The sequence below is a fragment of the Enhydra lutris genome, unplaced genomic scaffold (genome assembly GCF_002288905.1).
Source record: "Enhydra lutris kenyoni isolate GAN:26980312 unplaced genomic scaffold, ASM228890v2 scaffoldscaffold46, whole genome shotgun sequence".
NCBI lineage: Eukaryota > Metazoa > Chordata > Mammalia > Carnivora > Mustelidae > Enhydra > Enhydra lutris.
This window is the reverse complement of record NW_019154130.1, coordinates 4,087,411-4,102,198: the sequence shown is the minus strand read 5'-3', so window position 1 is coordinate 4,102,198 and position 14,788 is coordinate 4,087,411. Positions and strand designations below refer to the sequence as shown.

The 14,788-nt window shown below is 62.0% G+C and overlaps 1 protein-coding gene across 1 annotated transcript in view; it reads right to left on the bottom strand.

Annotated features, from left to right (window-relative positions):
- LOC111156480 (nuclear receptor corepressor 2) overlaps positions 1–14,788 on the bottom strand; it is a 207,664-nt gene that overhangs the window by 47,012 nt on the left and 145,864 nt on the right. The window contains exon 19 of the mRNA XM_022517407.1: positions 4,331–4,473. Coding sequence (XP_022373115.1) covers positions 4,331–4,473 — 143 coding nt within the window. The remainder of the gene's footprint in view (positions 1–4,330; positions 4,474–14,788) is intronic.

The following is a 14,788-nucleotide window of genomic DNA, read 5'->3' as shown; positions in this document are numbered from 1 at the left end:
AGCCCTGCATGGTCTAGATCTGGACCTCACCCACCTCTCCAAAATGTTTGTCTACCTCTGCCCTCCTCGGTCATCCTGCTACAAACACACTGGCCTCCTTGTGCAAACACGCTTACAGGGCCCTCGGCCACAGGGCCTTTGCACTAGTCATTCCTCTGCCTTGACCTCCTTCTTGTAGACACTAGTGTGACTCACTTCCTCACCTCAATCTGGACTTCGCTCAGACCCCACCTCCTCAGAAAGATCTTCCCTATTATCCTGTCAAAATCAGCTAGTGCTTCCGGCCTCCCATCAATCACTCTCTACTATATTCCTCACGTTACCACCTTCAGACCAGAATCAGAAATTACTTGTATGTTCATCTGTCCCTTGAACCGGAATTAGCCCCTAAAGGGCCAGCACCCTTGTTCTCTGCTTTGTCCCCAGCCTACCTGAAACAGGGCCTGTTACCTAGAGTGCAGGTGCTCTGTAACAGTTTCTTTAAAGATTTTATTTATTTACTTATTTGACAGACAGAGATCACAAGCAGGCAGAGAGGCAGGCAGAGAGAGAGGAAGGGAAGCAGGCTCCCCGCCGAGCAGACAGCCCGATGCGGGGCTCGATCCCAGGACCCTGAGATCATGACCCGAGCCGAAGGCAGAGACCTTAACCCACTGAGCCACCCAGGCGCCCCGTAATAGTTTCTTTAGATGAATGAACTTGATAGACAAAGACACTGGCTCAGAGAGGCAAAGACACTTTCCCGAGATCACACAGCTCATGAGTCAAGTAGCTCACATTTGAATGCAGGTCAGGTTTAAGCACTTTGCTGTCCAGACCGTGTCCCCCTCCAGGCCTACGCAGCCTTGGACAGAGGAGACAACAGAAGGAAACAAGGCAAGGCAAGGCCTGGACTGAGACAGACAGAGACAGAGAAACACGGAAGCTGAGCCCCAGGGCCTGGAATCACAGATGGGAGAAAAGGGTAACCTTCGGCCATAAGGAGGGGGAGGAAAACCTCGGAGAAGGCACTAATGCCAAATGTTACATAAGTCTGGGACATGCGCGCCTGCCCACCCAATCCTGCTTCCTGCTGATGTCGCCCCACGGCCTTGCTCAGGCCAGGCCTGCTGTAAAGCGGGAGGGACACCCACTGACCCTCTGCTTCCTCAGCTCCTTCCCGCACTGGACAAGGGTGACAGGTCTTTCTGAGCTCCAGACGGGGCCTGGCCAATGGCCAGAGGTGGCTGCCCCCGCTTCAGGATTCCTAAGGACCTAGAGCTTCCTCCTGGAGACCGGAGTGGGCCGGGGACGGGTGCGAGGCTGAGGTCATGGAGTTCAGTAGCATCTTGTGAGGCCTGCTTGCATACTCCAGTGACGGGGAACTCACCCCTGCAGCTTGGGTGGCCCATCGGGATGAATGGACCCAGGCTGAGCCCAATTTCCCGTGACGGGTCCCTGTGATGCGTTCACTGTGCTTCCTCCATCGCTCCTTCAAGGTCAGCTGGGAACAAGAACCAGCCCCACACTCCCAAATTGCCTTTTCTCACCAAAACAAGTGGTCAGCAAGGTTCAGCCACCTGCGGGCCCCAGAACACGGCCTGCTGGCCCTATCTCCTGGTCCAACACACTTGGTCCACAGCTCACCCGGCAAGACCATGCTCTGCTGAGTCCTGTGTGAGCCACGTCTAGTGGAGGGCAGGCCCACGAAGGGATGCTCCACAGACCCGGGTTCAAATCCCCTCCGTGGTCTCCTGGCCTCATGACCCACCAGTGCATAGGGTCAGGCGACAAAAAGGCCGGCCTCCTCCATCAGCTACCGCTACACCTCTCTTAGACCAGCACAACCCACCCCGAGCCCAGCATTGGCAGACGGCTTCTCGCCATCCACTCCAGGAATGCCCAGCTCCTCCGCCCAGCAGGAACAGCCCACGCACACTGCCCACTAGGCGCACGGCAGGCACTCAGGAGAGGCTTACTGAGTGCACGGCAAGGACAAGGCCTGGCCCCGGGCGCGGCCCCCACCTTACAAAGGACTCCTCGGCTCCCCACAAGCCTGACCGTGGGTCCTAGCCTTACGTATCCGGGGCACGTGAGATCCCAGCCACTGGGCATCTGGCGGCCACGAGCGCCACCAAAGTCATAGCTCTCAGCTGCAGGGTGCTCACAACGGGCCAGGCCCTGTTCCAGGCCCTTCCATCCACCCACTCAGGTGAGTGTCCTAACAGCCCTCCAAGGGGCCCCCTAGTACTGGCCTCACTGCAGAGCTGGGAAAACGGCACACAGAGAGGGCAAGCCACTTGCCCATGGTCACACAGCTAGTAAGCAGCAAGACCTGGATTAGACTCCGGGTCTCTTGGGCCAGAGTCCCTGCAACAGCTGCTCCTGCACACAGCATCTGAGAGAGCGCCTCCCACGCCCCCGAGAAAAAAAGGGGGTGAGTGGCTTTGAGACAAAATTCCACCACTGCTGCTCCCAGCACTATCAGTGGGAGCAGACAGGGCGGCCACCGCTCGCACAGCACTCCCCTCGGACAAGCACTCAGTTCCCCAAAAGTGGTAACTCATTCAGTCCTCACCAAGGGTCTCGGGGTAAGGGCCACTATTCCCCCACTTCACAGATGGGGAACTGAGGCTTGGGGGGGGATGAAACTGCCACCCACGGGCACACAGGTGCCCCATGATCAAGCTGGGACTTGACTCCACTCTCACCCCTGAGCTCACACTGCACCATCCACCAGGGGTCTCTGGCCCTCCTACCCGCGCTCTCAAGTCCTGGGGTCCCAGGGCCACAGCAGGACGGTGCCATGAGGGACTCTGGGAGGGCAGGCCTGTAACCCAACAACCTGGGCTATGGCCAGGTTTGCGTCCATGCTGGCTGGGAGGGGCTGGGGGAAGAGGAGGGAAAAGGGGGGAGGAGGGGGAGAGGGAGCAGGAAGACCTCCTCCTGTGCCTGTGCCTGGCCCAGCTCGGGACCACCCTCCCCCCAAGTTAATTCCTAGCTGGTGTCCACAGAGGCTGCCTCCCTACCAGCCAACAGCCCCTCCCAGCTGCTGCTCTGCGGGATTTCAACAGGCCTTAAAGACAGGTGCTCTGCACTCTCATGCCTCCCTGAGTCTTCCTCCCTGCAGAAACCAGAGTCCTAGAAAATCTAGGAAAAAAGGAGAGCTCCTGGGGCACCAGGGAGCACTGCCAGAAGCTAAAGGAGCACCAGGGACCATGTGAACAGCACGCAGGGAAGGCAAAGGTGGTCTGGCCTCACCAGATGCAACTGGGAACAGGACACAGACAAGAACTCAACCCAAGACTGAGGGTCGGCCTCAGCCCTGCCACAGGAGCATGACACGGTGTCTCCTGGCCTTGAACAGCCTGCAGCTGCTTAGACACTTGATTCAGTAAGATCCCGCCCAGGGCGGCCGGGGACAGCGCACTTAAAATCTGCACGGCGCTCGAGCACAGTTCAAGTGGGGCGAGCCTGCCCCCGCCTGCCGGCCACGCTGCGTGCCTCAGCGGTCTGGGCACCCCCATGGGCTTCGTGGGGAGAGCAATTCAACCCTGCCTCCCAGGACAGGCTGCACTTGCTCTATACCCAGCAACAGGCAGCCTGATCTGGGGGAGTGGGCAGTGATACAGCCTGGTGACCAAAGCATGTGTCCCTGGGTCATACAGGTGTGGGTTCAAACCCCAAGTCCGCTGTTGATGAGCCTGACTGAGCCTCGGTTTCCCCAGATCTATAACGGTGACAGTGCATGGCAGGGGCATGGCGTCAGGGACGGAGGAACAGAAGGGGACAGGGAAAGAAAGGAGGGGGGAGAGGAGGAAGGGAAGAGGCAGTCCCCAAACGGCCCTCCCTTCACAGTATCAGCCACGAAGGACGCGGTTCTCTCCGCAGAGACCATTTACAATCTCAGTGAGCCCTCCTGGGCTCCTGGCTCCTCTTGAGGCCAGAGGGTAGCAGGAGGCGCCAGGAGGCCAGGGCCAGGCCTGCTGCTCCCTGACCAGTCCTTCCTTCCCCGAGGCAGCCCTAAGACCAAGAGGTCAAACGGTGGGGGGGGGTTGGGGGAAGACACTCACTTGGGGTTCATCTGCCCCTGGACCTTTGTTCCAGTGCACTGACAGCCACAGGCCTCACTGAGGCAGGGCCCGACCCACCATGCTCCTTCCTGCACACACCCAAAGGCATCAGACCCAGGAGAGCAAGGGAGCCGAGGTGGGGCACTGGGAGGGTGAGCCTGGTACAGGGGCCGTGAGCACCCAGGGCACAGCCCCCACATGAGGCCCGGGCAGGCGGGACGGCGTGCGTGTGCGTGTGCATGTGTGTGCGTGTGTCGGGCTGGGGGCGGGGTGCTCACCATCTTCAGCTTGTGCTGCTGCAGGATCTCATCCAGGTTCTGCCTCTTCTTGTAGTTGAAGTAGAAGTTCTTACACTGAGACACGGTCTTGGAGCCCACCATCCGAGCGATGGCCGACCAGTTCCGGCCGTGTTCCAGAAGACCTGTGGAGGAAGGGGAGCAGGTGACAGGAGGCAGGGGCCCGTGCCCACGGCCTGGAGCCCCAGGCTGAAAATGCTCTGAATGCAGGCACAAGGATCCCGGCTCCAGAAGCAGACGGGGACAGGGGGGAGTGCCGGGGGGTGGGGGACACAGGGGCCTGGCCACCACCCCTCCCCACCCAGGCTACAGGGGCAAAAGGCCCTGGCTCCAGGAACCGGCAGGGGCAGGGGTGCTCGCCCCAGGTGCACCCCCGCCAAGGCCACGGTCGAGAATTCCAGGGGCGAGGGGCTGAGATCTGGGGCTTGGACCCCGCCCAGGCCCCCACCTCTCTTGCCTCCCCTGGCTGTCGTGACCTAGCACTGACACTCCTCACAGCTGCAGATGAGGCCTCAGGCCTCGGGAGACAGGGCTGTTTTCCGGCCGCACAGGGCCAGGGCCAGAGAAAAGGAAGGAACGTGTGAGCAGGGGAGGGAGGGTGGGGTCGGGGTTGGTGTGAGCTGGAGCCCGGGGCCTCTTCAACCGGGCTAACTGGGTACCTCTGGGGCCTGAGGCCTTCATGGGCTTGGGGCCCATAGGGCTGATTCAAGGGATGGGAGTAGACCTGCCCCCCAAACACAGCCCCCTTCCCCATCGCTATGAGTGTCTCACAGCTTCACCGACCCCTGCTATGGGGAGAAATCCCCAGGAACTGGCAGACTCCACGTCAAACCCACCTAGGTTGGAAAAAGTTCTCTCCAGCCTCACAAACTCAGGCCAGAGCTATACCCCCACCCCCACTCCACACCCCATTCTAGCTCCAATACCGTGAACACCAGGCTCAGCGAAAACGCAGTCCCCCGCACGCAGAAGCCGCACCTGGGAAGCCCGGCCCCAGGTCTCAGTCCATCTGCCCAGGGAGCTCCCGGCACACATGGGCACGCCGCACACGTCTCTCTGTACCCCGTGTGGCCAGGTCAGCTGGAACGGGCAGGGCCGGCCACGTCTCAGGGGCTGCTGGAGGGACAGGAGGCAGGCTCCCGACCCCTGAGGGCTGTGGGGCAGGACGGGGCCCCCCCAAGGGCAGCAGGCACAAAACCTGAGTCATGCTGCTGGGAACACAGCAGCCTCAGAGCCCCAGAGCTAGACTATCACGGCAAACGAAAGATTTCCCATAACGAAGTTTGAGGCCATTTTCCTTGAATCAAATCAAGCTGCAAGTAGGAGGGCTCTGACTGGGATTTTGCAGGGGTGCGGGAGCCCGAGGGCCGGACAGTCTGCGCGCTGGCATCCTCCGTCATTCATTTGCTCGTCCACCCACCCGCCCACCCACCCACCCTCACACGTGCCACCGGCGCGCTGCGTACGAGGCTCTCGTGAAAACAGAACTACAACAGGCACCACACGGGCAAGCCGCCACAGCCCGCGGCCGAGGGACCTGGAGTTTGCAGAACCCCTGAGACGAGGTTCCGTCTCATCCTTGCTGCCCAGGACTGCTCTCCCATCGCCAGCAGGGGGGGGTGGAGGGGGTGGGGGTGGGGGGAGAGCGGGCTCAAGGGGCCACAGCCATTCGAGAGCTCGTGGGGACAGACCAAGGGCAGAGTGGGAGAGGGGACCCAGGTTTTCCGCTCTCCTGCCTCTGGGCCTGGTGGGGTGGAAGCAGTGCCAGCCCGACAGGCCACCTGCTCCCCAGCGGAGGCTACGGGCCACGTGGCGCCACAGCGGGCTCCTCAGGGTTCCTCAAGGACAGGCGCGCAGGGGCGGGCTGGGGCTTGGGATCAAGTGTCACCCAGCCCCCTGACCTTTCCCTCCGCCTGCGCCAGCAGCAGCTGCCACTTCCACAGAACCTGGCGGAGGACGACGGGACGCGAGTTTATTTATATTTCCCCAGCCGGGGCCAAGGGAGCCCAGGCAAACACGTCGGGCCGGAACCCTGGACGGGAGAGGGCGGGTCTCCCATCTGGGCCTGATGGGTGGGGGGGCGGGTAGGAGCAGCAAGGACCCGGGGGGTGGCTGGACCCCAGAGAGGCTGACATTTCCAAACTCAACACATAAATAAGGAGGTGGTTTGGAGGCTGGCCGGGGCCTCAGGGTCCTAATTAACTCCACTTGTGGCAGCAGCAACAGCGGGAGTTGACGAGGGTGACAGGGTCACCCAGCCCTTTCCCAAAATCGAGTGGTGACTTCAGGAGGAGCCCTGGACAGCGTAGTCCAGAAGCCCTGCCTGGGAAGTGCTGTGTGGTATCAGCCACCCACTCTGTTCTATGAGCCTCGGTATCCTGACAGCTACAGCAGAGGCTGGGGTGAGTGTCCTCATGTCGCTGGCCAGGGCCCCCTTCTGGTTCCTGTTCCCTAGGCTGAGGGTGCTGGGCACAGGGACAAGCACTTCAGACCTCACCGAGCCTTGCAGACCACCTAAACTAGACCCAGCTGAAAGCCCCCTAGCCGCCATCTGGCTAGAGGGAGCACCTCTGAGCGTGCACCAGCCAAGGACCCCCCCCAGCCTGCCCCAAGCAGACCGAGGTCCTGCCCTTCCTCCCCTGACAGCCCCAGCCTGACAGCCAGAAAGGCGCGGGGGGGGGGGGGGGGGGGGGGGGGGGGGAGGGGGGTGGGGAGAGAAGGGGTCCCAAGGGAAGGGGTGGGGATGGGGTCCCATGGGCACAGAACTCCTGCGTCCCCTGCCTGCTGGCCACAGCCAGGTCCCTGTCACCGGTACCCAATGCCACCCCAAGCCCCTCCTGGGGCCTCACTCACATCCTCTCATCTGCGTCTCCCCCTCGGCCAAGTTTTCCGGAAACATACGGCTTGGAGGATGCTCCAGGGAGTGGAGCTGGGAGCCGCGGGCTGGGAGGCGGGAGGCTGGGCGGCCGCGGTGCCGGCTCCGCGAGGCTTGTGGCTGGAGCAGGCTTGTGGCTGGCGTCTGCTCCCGCTCAGCTCTGCCTCACATCCTTCTGTCCAACAGCGGCGGCGGCGGTGGTGGCGGCAGCAGGAGGGAGGGAGGGAGGGAGGGAAGGGGAGGGGAGGGGAAGGGAAGGGAGGGGAGGGGAGGGGAGGGGAGGGCGGGAGAGGGCGGGCGGAGGCTGGCTCTGAGAAGGGCGGGGAAGCGGCTCCGCACCGCCCGCCCCTAGTGGCCCAGGGCTCCTACCGCCCGCTGCCCGGGCGCTGCCGGTCCTGACACCGTCCCCCCAGCAGACCAGGGCGTGAGAGGTGCCCTTCGCCGATGGGGGCGGGTGGCGGGAACTTGTCAGTTGTGTGCTCCTGCCCAGTGCCAGGCGTCACCAGGGTGCACCGTGTCCGAGGCTCCTCCAGGCACGAGTGCACCCTGAAAAGAGCTCAGCAAAGGGCGCTGGCCGGGAGCCCCCAGTCCCCGACACCCCCGCTGGGCGGAATCCAAAGAGCCCAGCCTGACGGGGCAGCGGAGCCCTGAGCAGCCTCCCTGCACGCCTGGGCTGGCTCTTCCTGCTGCCCGACCCAGCGAGACGCGTCGTCAGGGCTGAATGTGACCTCCAGACGGAGGCTCTCGGGAGCGGGCGGGCGGGGGAGCGTGGCAGAAGCCCAGGTTCAGAAGGGGCGGGCCAACTTGGCACTGGCTTCCCCTCCCTCTCTCCCCATCCGTGGCGGCGGCGTCAGCAACAGCGGTAAGAACAGACGAGGGTTCAGAAAAACAGAGCTTCTCCACCCCAGCAGACGGGGAGCAAACAGCTTCTTCCGCTGTCATTCCCCGCTGCCGGTTCCACCTGCGGTCCGCCCCCACCCGGCCCGCTGCTGCCAGCCCTCCGCGGGACACTCTGGAGGTCTGGGGCCGCAGGAAGGGGCCCGAGTGCTCCTTCCAGCACCCGCGGGTCTACGGACGGGCCAGGCTGGCTCCGCATTCCCCGAAGCAGCTCAGGACTTGAGTGCAAACGACACCTCCAGCCACTGAGGGCTGGGGAAAGGGGCTGGAGTCCCCACACGGTTCGTTCTCTGCTGCCCAAGGGTCTCGGGGGGACAGCGGCCTTTCCTCCCTCTCCGAGACACCCCTGACAACCAGAGCAGCCTGCCCCGATCGACAGCTGCTAGACCTGTCACAGACAGCTCCCGCGAGTTTGAAAGTTAACGGGCTTGAACTTTGGAGCCAGATCCAGGTCATGACCGATTTTTCCAACTCCAGGGTCACCGACCTGCTTGTCCCTTTAGCCCTCAGCCTTTATGTCCTGCCCACGGAAACCCAAGGAACGACAGGCCTCCCTGACCCACCTGTGCGCCCAACCCTCGTCCTGGGATCCCAACCGTGTCAGGGACCCAGGACTTTCTGCCTGACTCCCTTGATCCATACCCTGTAGGGAAGAGGCCCAAGTGAGCTTTTAGAACGCCGGTCTTCCAGTGAACCCATGCCTCTCGGGATAAAATCCAGAGGCTTCAGTGTGTCGTGTGAGGCCCTGCAGAAGCAGCCCCACCCCCCCACCCAGCCTGCTCCCCACTTCTCCCCTTGCTCACCCACCCGCTGGGACCTTTTAGGTCCAGCCCTTCCTTGAGCGTGACCCAGGACACTTAACACTAGCTGCTTCCTCTACCTGCATGGCTTTTTCACAAATCTGCCTCTGTCCTCCTTCAGCTCCAGAGACACCTCCTCAGAGAAGCCTTCCCTGACCAGCTTCTCTAAAGCCATCCCCCAGCCACCCTGCCATCGCGAGGCTTTGTTGCCTACAGAGCATTCAGAAATTAGCTTTGCTCCACTGCTCACGGACGGTCACGTCTCTGTACCCGTAACTGCTAGGCATACAGAAGGCACTTGGCGCGTGAACAAAGTTCTGGATTCCCCAAGTGTTTTGGTCTGGGGGGCCCCCTGGGTGTCCCATGGCACCCGTGCCACCTCTCTGAGGCCCCCAGGAAGGAGCTACTGAGAGGAGGGGCTGAATAGGGCAGGGCGCCCTAGACCCTCATCAGATGAGGATGGAGGCAGTGCCCACCAAAGTTCCACGCCTATGCCCAGATGGCAGATTCTCCCGAGGTCCCCTGCGGTCTGGATTCCCCGACCCCACTTCTAATTTCTAAGGAAAGAGTTTCGTGCTGAAGAGTCAGGAGGCAGGAACTAGGAAGTGAAATTGACCAAGACAGGAAGTCAAGCCAGAAGGTCTGAGTCACATACTCGGAGCCCTGAAGGAGACAAAGGAGCAGTGGGTGGCTGCAGGGGTGGCATCTCAGCACCGTGGCCCGGGGGGGGTCTCAGTCTGGCCACTGACTGCTCTGGCCACCCTCAGAGGAAGCTTCTCAGGCACCGTGCAGGGGCTTGTGACGAATTGTTCTTATGGGAGCAGTGACTCAGCCCCCAGAGAGGCCTCTGTCCCTGGCCTGTCCCTGGTTCAGCTCCCTCTCGAGATCCCCGCTACAGGCAGCTCTCTCCCCCCGAGGGTCTGCGAACCTAACCACCAACAGCCCACCCCTAGCTCACCATCCATGAGTTCAGATAACAGGGCAGGGAGGGCCCTGGTAGCACCTGGCGGGGGCAGGGGGTCAGACCACCATCCATCCGTGTCCCAGGGATGCCACAGCTGCTCTCTCTGGAAAACCAGCACCCTCTTCCAGGAAACACAGTGACTCCCCAACCCCAGCCAACCCCTTCCAACCCTGAGGCTTTCTGTTCTCTCCACGAAGAGCACAGGCTGCCTCCAAGAGGGACACATCCCCACCCGTCCTGCCAGCTGCCATTTTCCAAAAGAAACTCCAGTTTGCGAAACAAAACTTTCTGCCCAAAACACTGTCGAAGGAGAGGGGAAAAAAATCCAGCGGGCTTAGTCCTGAGTCACGGCACTTCCTTCTTCCAGAAACCCCAAGCCCTGGGTGGGTTGGACACGGACTCAGCCATTCAGCTGGCAACCCGGTTGGGCACCGACTCTGTGTCAGAGCTTCCAAAACTCCGGCCAGTCCCGAAATCCCATCAGGATCCTGGCTAGACAACTTCGTGCCTGAACTTTGACTTACCTGCCTTTTCCTTTCCATTTATGCTTTTAAAAACAAGCCCCAGTTTCAGCAGGTAGAGCCACAAATCATCGATGGGACGTCAAATGGCCACCTCTCCCCCGACACGCGATCCAGTAGACATTTTCAATGAAAAGAAGTCACCTGTGTGTGACCTCACGTCGCCTTGCCCATCCCGCCGGGAAAATGCCACACGACCCGCTCAGCATTGGGTTTTCCTACAGAGCAGACAGCGGGCTCAGGGCCAAGCGGCTCTGCGCTGTCCACTATCCGCGGTGCACGCACCGGCTCATCGCTCCAGACCTCGGCGCCCTCCTCTGCAAAGCCCAGTGTGCTTGTGCACGTGTGCCCGTGCGTGCATGCACACGTGTGCGTCCACGCTTGTGCAACACTCGCCTGGTGCACTAGTTCATGCAAAGTGCTCCAACCAGCGAGCCGGGCCCCGTGACGACACTCCGCACCCACTGCCAGGTGCCGCTCTCCGAGGGTCGGCAGCCGACGGGCCGGCTTTTCTCCTGGGAGCGAAGAGGGCTGGTGGTGCCTCACTGGAGCTTCAAGGGGGCTGACAAGGGACCACAGCGGGGTCGGGAGCCCGCCCCTGAGGCTGGTCGCCTCCTTCGTCCCGAGGTCATGCAGAAACCTGACTTTCTCCTCCAGCACATGCCGAAGCACCCAGGACAGGGAGGCAAAGTGCCCAAGATGCGACCCCTGCCCTGCAGCCCACGGGTAGCAGCGGCTCCCCATCCGCATCAGCCCCGTCCCTTCCAACGACCCTGAATGCCGCCAACTGTCCCTCCGGACGACCCTTGATGCCGCCCCCATCCCCACGTCAGCCTCCCTCCGGCACCCGCTCTGAGGGCGGGCCCTGTCCGCTTCTGGGCCCTCGCTGACCCCGGCACCAGAGGTGGCCCCGCACACGTGAGCCCTGCCGGCGCACGAAGCACTGTGCCGACAGCCCGTCCCCAGCCTCTGCCAGTGTGTGTGCCGCGGGCCGGCAGCACGCTCTGGCTGCTCCTCGTCCACGCCACCCGCCGTAGGGGCAGCAGGAGGCTTGGGCGACGGACGCGTGTGTGGGGAGGGCCCGCTCTTCCAAGCTCCGGGGCTGGGGCTCACGCCTCCCCTCCCTGAACCTTAGACTCTTCATCCGTAAAAACTAATTAAAGCAGCCAGTGTGCACAACAAGCACTTCGGAGGTGCAAAGCAATTAGTGGTTTCTCCTTCACTCCCCGTGAAAGTGGTGGGGGGTGTGCGTGGGGGCAAGGGCTGCAGGCGCAGGGTTACTGCGAGAGAAAGAGAGAGCGAGCGAGTGCGTGAGCGCGTGTGTCTGGGCTGGGGTCAGCTTCAGAGCCACCCAGCCTGGGAGGCTTGCCTGGGCCGCCTCCGTGCAGGGCCGCTCACCTAGCCTCTCTCCCCACACCAGACGGGCCACTTGGGGCCAGGGAGGGGCTGGCAGCATGGAGCCAGACCAGCACCTCTTCCTGGTCTGGAACAGTGTGACCAGGGGCTACCCCGCCCCCTCCACAGCGGGCACCCTGCCCACCGGAGAAGAGATGCTGGGGACCGAGACGAGCTGCCAGCAGAGCCCCAGGCCTCCCGCACAGCTGGGTCAAGACTCCGAGCCAGGCCAGGCTGACCTTTCCCAGGGGAACTAGAGCCTCACATCCCAGCCCAGCGCCTGGCCTGCCCCTCCTGCCCAGCATGGCGCAGAGCCTGAGGGCAGGCAGCCAGCTCCCTGGAGCTGCCCGGTTCCTGGGGAGGCTGCTTCCTGCACATGCTCAGTCCCTACTTGGGGCGAGCCCCAGGGCAGGCAGCCCTGGCTCCGTGCGCACAAGAAGAGAAGGTGCCCACCTGCCCACCCAGAACGCTGCAGCTGTAGCGCCCCCCTCCCTACCCACTCCCCACGCTCTGGGCCTAACAGCCGGACTCCATCCCACAGCTGGTAAGGCCAGGAGCCCAAGAGCTTCTCCATCCCTCTCCTCTCTCCCCCTCACTGCGTGTTTCGACATCTTCTGACTTTGTCACACTGCCCCTGCCATGAGGCCTTCGCACATGCTGTTTCTGCTGCTGGGATGTCCTTCCCTCCCTCATTATTTGATCTTTTAAAAAGATTTTTCTCTATTTATTTAGAGAGAGCGAGCGTGCGCGCAGGAGTGCACACAGGATCAGGGGGAGGGGTCCAGGGAGAGGGAGAGAGAGAATCTCAAGCAAACTCTGTGCTGAGTGCGGAGCCCCACATGGGGCTCGAGCCCACGACCCTGAGATCAGGACCTGAGTCAAAATCAAGAGCCGGACGCTTAACTGACGGAGCCACCCGTGCGCCCCTCATTATCTGATTAATAGTAGCATAACCCATGGACTAACTCATTCAAACCTCAGAGCGGTCCCATTCCCACTCTGTAACCAGAGTATCTGGGTTCAAACCCCAGCACCACCAATTAAGAGCTGTGTGACCTGGGACAGCTCACTTAACCTCTCTGAGCCTTGGTTTCCAAATCTGAATAGAAGGGACTAAGACCAGCACCTGCCTTGCATCCAGGAACACTGAGAAGTACCGAGCAGTGTCCCTCACTATCGTTTGGGCTCTGGGTGCCAGCCCAGGGACTCCAATCTTGGGGAACCCTCTCTGTCCTTGTGGAACCTCCGCCAAGGAGGTCACTCACCTCCAGCCTGCTTCTCCAGCTGTGCACAAGGAGCCAAGGCCCGAGAGGAGCACATCCTTGCTCAGGGTCGCACACCCACAAGGGCCAGAGCAGGGCCGGAACTCAGCACGAAAGGCTCCGGACACTCTGTATTGAACTGTGGGCCTACCGCTTCTGAGCGCCGACTGTATACTAAGAACTGTACATTTATGGTCTGTGCCCCCCTTACGATGCCCCCGGGAGATGGCGTCCCAGCCACGTGCTAAAGTCGGGGCGGAATGAGGGCAGGAGAGGGACAGGCCAGGCCAGGGTCACACGGCTGAGGGATGGGTGACAGTCACAAATGGTGACAGGGACCTCAATATGCCTGACACACCGCTGGGTTTTGCTTTGTTTTTCACGGAACCCCGGGTGTCGGCTATACTGGGCTGAACTATGCTGCCTCCAAATTTCAGGTCCCTGCCACCTCTAAACATGACCTGATTGGGGAAAAGACTCTTTGGAGATAAAGTCACATTAAAGTGAGATCCTCTTGGATTAGTAATGGTGTTTGTAAGAAAAGGGAAACAGCCTCACGAAGACAGAGGCAGAGATGGGAGCCATGGGCCTACAAGCCAAGGAACGCCAGGGACGGAGGCAGGCGTCGGAGGCTGGACAGGCAAGACAGGTTCCCTCCCTACAGTCAGAGGGAGCACAGCCCTGCCCACACCCTGACTTTGGACCTCTGGCCTCCAGAGCCTGGAGAGAGCGCCCTGCTGGTCTAAGGCCCCCTGTCTGTGTGTTGTTGGGACAGCTCCAGGAAACTCACACAGCGGGAGATAGTCTAATTCCCACCAGACCCAAGAGGAAACAGAGGCACAGAGAGGTTGACAGATGTGCCTGAGATCACAGAGCTACAAGGCCTGGTTTTCCAGGGATGGGAAGAGGGCGTCCTCTGCGGCTCAACCTCTGAGGCCAGGCTGCTGGAGGTCTTCTGGGATGCTCGGGGCAGGCTCAACAACCCCAAGACCCCGGGGACAGCCGCGTGCTTGCTTCCCCAGGCTCCCCACAGGAAGGACCGGGCCGGCTCATCTCTGGGTACCCCTGCCCTGCTCAGGTGAAGCTCCAGGTCAATGGGAAGGGCTGGGCAGCAAGCCAAGGGCACGCCACCTGCCCGCAGCTGAGCTGCTTCCTGAGTCCCTTCCTGGGCTCCTGAGGGCTGGATGGGGGGGGCTCCACAGCATTCCTAGCATCTCCCCCCTCCCCCCAGGCTCATGCTGGAGCGCAGCGGCCGGGCTGCCAGCACCTGCCTCCCGCCCCGCCCCCGCCCGCCGCCTGGAACACACAGCCATTAGAGCCACCCTGAGCAGTAATTGTCCAGATTGCTGTAATTCACGGCAGACGAGCACGCCAGCGCTCATCGCATTATTACAAATGTCACTGAGCAGGGCCTTGGCGTGCACAGTCCCCGGGGGGTTCTCGCGCTGCCGTCTCTGTGGGCAGGACCCGGATGAGCTCACCGCCGTGTGAGGACCCAACCTTGAGACAGCGGGGCACACTCCCGTCTCGGCCGGTGAGTCATCCCCGCCGACCTCCCATTCCCCAGATCTGCCCTTCCCAGAGGGAGAGAGAGGACAGCCGCCAACTTGGCCAACTCCCGGTTCCCAGGCAGCAGGGAGGGGGCCAGGGATGGAGCCGCCGTGACAACAGAAGACACTCTTGGCGGGGGGGGGGGGGGGGGGGGGGGGGGGGGGGGGGGGGGGGG